Source organism: Oncorhynchus keta, unplaced genomic scaffold (assembly GCF_023373465.1).
Source record: "Oncorhynchus keta strain PuntledgeMale-10-30-2019 unplaced genomic scaffold, Oket_V2 Un_contig_5015_pilon_pilon, whole genome shotgun sequence".
Classification (NCBI taxonomy): Eukaryota; Metazoa; Chordata; class Actinopteri; order Salmoniformes; family Salmonidae; genus Oncorhynchus; species Oncorhynchus keta.
Genome location: NW_026288077.1, coordinates 44,135 through 50,134, shown reverse-complemented (window position 1 = coordinate 50,134; position 6,000 = coordinate 44,135). Strand labels below are relative to the sequence as shown.

At 42.1% G+C, this 6,000-nt stretch overlaps 1 protein-coding gene across 2 annotated transcripts; it reads right to left on the bottom strand.

The window, feature by feature from the left end:
• Nucleotides 1-619: 619 nt before the first annotated feature.
• Nucleotides 620-4,111, bottom strand: yeats4 (YEATS domain containing 4). Of its 2 annotated transcripts, none has more exons than XM_052509840.1 (7): nucleotides 3,854-4,111; nucleotides 3,441-3,587; nucleotides 3,263-3,329; nucleotides 3,079-3,173; nucleotides 2,477-2,566; nucleotides 2,284-2,371; nucleotides 620-1,578 (listed from the first exon to the last, which is right to left on the bottom strand). In XM_052509840.1, exons 1-7 carry the CDS (start codon nucleotides 3,902-3,904, stop codon nucleotides 1,409-1,411), a joined length of 708 nt encoding a protein of 235 aa, XP_052365800.1. In that variant the 5' UTR covers nucleotides 3,905-4,111; the 3' UTR covers nucleotides 620-1,408. The 2 variants fall into 2 exon arrangements, with proteins under 2 accessions (XP_052365800.1, XP_052365801.1); XM_052509841.1 differs by having other exon boundaries at nucleotides 3,441-3,560; nucleotides 3,854-4,110.
• Nucleotides 4,112-6,000: the final 1,889 nt, after the last annotated feature.

The window sequence follows — 6,000 nt, the reverse complement described above, 5'->3', positions numbered from 1 at the left end:
GTACTGGCAGGATGAGCATGGTGACAGTACTGGCAGGATGAGCATGGTGACAGTACTGGCAGGATGAGCATGGTGACAGTACGACCAGGATGAGCATGGTGACAGTACGACCAGGATGAGCATGGTGACAGTACTGGCAGGATGAGCATGGTGACAGTACTGGCAGGATGAGCATGGTGACAGTACTGGCAGGATGAGCATGGTGACAGTACTGGCAGGATGAGCATGGTGACAGTACTGGCAGGATGAGCATGGTGACAGTACTGGCAGGATGAGCATGGTGACAGTACTGGCAGGATGAGCATGGTGACAGTACTGGCAGGATGAGCATGGTGACAGTACTGGCAGGATGAGCATGGTGACAGTACTGGCAGGATGAGCATGGTGACAGTACGGCCAGGATGAGCATGGTGACAGTACTGGCAGGATGAGCATGGTGACAGTACTGGCAGGATGAGCATGGTGACAGTACTGGCAGGATGAGCATGGTGACAGTACTGGCAGGATGAGCATGGTGACAGTACTGGCAGGATAGTGGAGCATGGGACCCACCAGTACGACCAGGATGAGCATGGTGACAGTACTGGCCAGGATGAGCATGGTGACAGTACTGGCCAGGATGAGCATGGTGACAGTACTGGCAGGATGTGGAGCCCATTCCAGGGACCCACCAGTACTGGCAGGATGAGCATGGTGACAGTACGGCCAGGATGAGCATGGTGACAGTACGGGCAGGATGAGCATGGTGACAGTACTGGCAGGATGAGCATGGTGACAGTACGACCAGGATGAGCATGGTGACAGTACGACCAGGATAGTGGAGCCCATTCCAGGGACCCACCAGTACGACCAGTATAGTGGAGCCCATTCCAGGGACCCACCAGTACGACCAGTATAAACACACATGACTCGGTCACTTTGGATGAAAGCATCAGAGAAATGACAGATATTATATTATGGAATTAAACAATCGTAAAATGGAGTGATATTCTGTGTGGATTCCAGATTTCCAAATCCATCCCTAGCCCCTCCTCCCTGGCACCTCCCTTTGCTCTGAAGGGGTTGGATAGGTGGAAGAAAAAAGGCGTAAACTCCATCCAGCCTATCAGAAATCAGAAGACAGGGTGAGTCATAAGCACCATATTGCATCCACCTATCCAAACCCTTCAGATCTACAGGGGTGCCTCGGGAAGATGGCCTATAGGTTGATTTGGAATTTAGGGTGTGTCTCAATTGTATATCCATGATTCATTGCGTCCTCTCTCATCTCCTTCTCAAAACACATAGGAAGAGAAGATCCAAGACAAGGAACCTCATATCTTGTGTTCCAATGAGTTTTGAGAAGGATGCAAGGAGAGAAGGTATGAGGAATCAAGAAAATACAATTGAGATTCACCCAGTGTGTGTATCAGTGGTCTTTGATCTGGTCCTCCTCCTCCAGTTTGCGTATCTCTCCCTTCAGGAAGTTGATGGTCTCTCTGCTGGCCTTCAGTCTATCCTTCAGGTCTGTGATCTCCTGACTGGTCTTCTTCTTCGCTGCTTCCAGCTTCTCCCGCGTCCGCAGCTCCAGCTCCGCAACTACAGACACAGGAAGGGTCAGTCACCAGTGACACTGTCCACTCAGCACTGCTGTGGTGTCACTGAACAATGAGGACAAAGACATTGGGTTTTATTGGCTGCCTTTACATAGGCAGTCCAAATCTGATCTCATTGGCAAAGGATCTGATCTGTCAAAAGACCAATAATTGGGCAAAAGATCAGAACTGGGCTGCCTGTGTAAACGCAGCCATGGATTTTTAATCTAAGCCCCTACTGCAGGGTTCCCCAACTGGGGACCCGCTGGCGGTTTTAATAGGCTCCCCAAGTTTTTTAAGCAATTATTTTTCATTGTTGGACATAAAAGACTAACAACACCAGGAAATCAGCTCCAAGTGATTTTCATTTGGCAAAATGTGTTCAAGTATTCCCATGTATGATAGAGAGATGTGATTATATATACACACATGTAAGCCAGGTTTGAAATGGTGTTTTAGTCAAATATTATATCTGTTTGGGCTTCTTTGAGGTCAATTTGCAGTCTACAAATGATGTGTAATTATGTTCCGGGCCCCAAACAGCCTCTCAAGAAAAAAAAGAAAAGAATCTAGTTGATGATGTCTGTAATTTGCATTGAAACACATTTGCCTGACGAGGGTTAAAAAGACATTGCTAGATACAGTAGTTACTAGTTACAATATGAATCTACAGGTACTAAATGTGCAGGTGTGTGTGTGAGCTCCTCACACTCCGTCTCGTGCTTATAGGCCCCCAGGGTCAGTTGTCTAGAGGTGCTAAGGAGCTGTTGCATCATGGCTGTGGGGTCCTGGAAGATCTGAGAGAGGAACAGGAAGGACAGAGAGTTGAGACGGGGCCTCTCTGCTTTCTTTCCTCACCTTTGTTTTGGTTCACTGTTTGAAAAATAAATAAAATGTCTCACCATTTCATCATAGAATTCAGAGACCACTGTCTTCTTGGGCATGGCACTGGAGTCTGACTGGAAAAGCTTCAGTAGGTGGTAGAGAGTCACCTGTAGATAGATTAGATTAGATTAGATAGATTAATAGATAGATAGATAGATAGATAGATAGATAGATAGATAGATAGATAGATAGATAGATAGATAGATAGATAGATAGATAGATAGATAGATAGATAGATAAACAGACAGACAGACAGACAGACAGACAGACAGACAGACAGACAGACAGACAGACAGACAGACAGACAGACAGACAGACAGACAGACAGACAGACAGACAGACAGACAGACAGACAGACAGACAGACAGACAGACAGACAGACAGATAGACAGATATAGATAGATAGATAGATACACACACACAAGTCCACTGTTATTAAACTATTGTTTTACTATTTTAATGTGTCCTAATTTAGAAAACGTGTTGTATTTTTCTCACCTTCCTATTATGTTATTGTGTTAAGCACTCTGAAATTCATCCTCTGTTAAAAAAAAGGTGCTATAATAATCAAGTTTGATTGGAACGAGGTCCCTAAATGACATAGTCGAGCACCGCTCACCGGCCTCTCATTGGGGTCGATGAAAAATATCTTGATGATGATCTCAAACTCTCCCCAGCCCGTCTCTGTGATCTCGTACGGAGGCTTCGTCACGACTACGACGGATCAGAAAGAGAACACCATGAGCCCTACATTCATGACAAATTACATCACTGTTAATACGTGGATACATTACAAACTTTACCTCTGAGTGGATTCACATAACTTTCATGGAGCTTGAACTGTATTTTCTTCACATATGCAGACATATCCTGGAATATAATTGGTCAGGTCAATACTGTATTATCCAATGATCATTATCATTATCCAATGAGACATTGAAGTCAACACCATCCATTTTCCAAGATTACAGTTGAGTTTACCTCGTTTCTGTATGGTTTCACGTACACAGACCACTGGTGAGTGTGTCCATCCTCCTCTCGCTTCTTTCCAAAATACCGAGCAACGTTTCCGAAAACGATGGGTTTGACGATCGTAACACCCTGTGGATAACAGACAACTGATGTTTTCTGCAACATCATGCAGATCAGTGATGATAATATGGTGAACCGGCTGGCAAAGATAGTAAGAAGTGATGCGGTTTGTTGCCTGCCTTTCCAACCGTGTCTTCACGACAAGCACTTCACTGACACGCTTCCATAGACTTATTAAAAAGGAAATATATTATAATTAGGGAACACACTTAGTCAAATTGTCTCTTATTAATTAACATAAAACTTTTTATCGATCATATTATAGTCACCGGTATCAAATATTATTGACATCCATCCCCTACCTTCACTCTACCCCCGGAATCTGGTCCAAATTCAGCCATCCTTTTAAACATAGTATAGAGACTAGAAAGGGACGTTAAACTCGTATATGTCACTATAGGACTCTTGCAGTAGTGATTTGGAACGTGTCATTTAATAAGATTGCCATTAAATCTACGAAAACAACACGATTTTACATTGTACACATTTCAAATTGCCAGCCAAACAAGCACCGGAAGTACGTTAAATTGTTCGTGGTCCGATGTGAACACGGGAGCTAAAACGATTTATGGTCCCCTTGTCTATAATGTTCTGTTTTGTGCCCTGTAGTAGTAAATGTATTGCAGTCATATAGACTGAATTGTGTAAAGCAATTTACAATCATCAAATAGTAAAATCCTAAACTAGCAAAACATGTAATACTATGCAATAAACTATGCAATATTATACAAAACAACAATAATACAACGACAATGTTTGGGGTGGCAGCTAAAATAAATACATTTTAGGAGCTTTAAAGACGGCATTATTAAGGCCCCTCGGCAATATGGTGTGTGCATTGGTCAGTTTAGTGAATTATTTAGCAAATGTCCGGCAGATCTGCTCCCGTTTGCTCTCCAATGACATGATTCCGAGGGCTTCCCGGGTAGCTGGTGAATTATTCTGCAGACTCTCTTCTGGACATATGAGTCAGGGTTCGAGTGATCATCGAAGCTAGGCCGTTTATACATAATCCCACATGCTGACGTTCACATCGGCTACTGAAATTAATAAAAATGTGTTTAATGTGAGCCAAGGCTTCGGACTAGTGGTTTTTTTAATAAGCATTTCTCACCAACTGTAGCCCAAAGGCCGGCAGATGGCGATATCGAGTCGTTTGCAAAAATGAAACCACCAGATTACCACCTGCCAGCCTTTCGCCAACACCAACTGCTTCACACACGGTCTTGATCCGCTATTGACTTGATTGCGATCGTTGCAATTTGTATAAATATATCCAAAAGCCTCATATCGTAACTAATAAACAGAATAAATGGAGTCACAATGTAGTTTAGATTATTTTATTTTTTGAGAAGGCACAAGGTGGTACAAACTCAGAGAACCTACTGCCTTTATTCTTACTGCAAATAGTCTAATAAATAATTTATTAAAATAGCAATATAATCTGAAATAAAACACACATTGAGTGTTTTAGTCCGCAGTGTAATAATGCAATAATCAATCCTGTCTGATTGAGACATTTATCTTGTATATTTGATAACAATTATCCATGTAATTATAGTTCCATCACTAATGATTTCCTTACTTTGCTGTAACGCGAAGAGGAACACATTAAGTATATTGACTAGCAACTACTTCAGACAATGTGCAGCCGTCATTCTTCATGGATCTGGAACCGACGACTTACCTTCGGGTGAATGTCATGGAGCTGTAAATTAAATCAGGGCAAAAAGAACTACAGCCTACTGTACAATTCAGCATTTGGTGTAAGTGTAACTATGAGTATTTATATATAATTTAAAGAAAATCAAGATCCTTGAAGGGCCTATAACTAGGTTCCCCCTTTTTTTTATCGAGTCAATCATACCTGAGAATAAACATGGTTTTAAGTTCGAGTAAATTAGACCGTTACAATATTTTCACAAAACAGAAAAACCACAGACCTCAGTAATACCCTCCGGTCTTATTTCCCGGCCTGTATACATTGCATTCTATTGATTAAGTGTACATTTGATGAAGCCAAATCAGCGATGTCCGGAACAGTAACATTTGGCCTAATGGTTCACGGAGACCCGAACATCAAAGACGGAGAAAACTAGTTTATTGAAACCACTCAAAACAAGACAGTTCAATTTCCTGAACACGTCCGAGAGAGAAATTCATCAGATAAAACTCTGGATCTGATTGTAAAAAGTATTTGAAGGTAATATCTAAGATGGGTGCATTATTATATGTACAAAATGACAACACTAATCGAGTATGAGTAACACTTGTCGACTGCGTATATATGTACAGTATTGACGTATCAAACCAGCTCCACTCAAATATTCATCCGGTTTGAAAAGACGTTGGGGCTGGAAAGCTATTCGTAATGATCTGTGTGTAGGTAACAAAGCATTGATAACCTGTCCATTAGCACAATAAACATGGTATACTAGCTACATAGAGC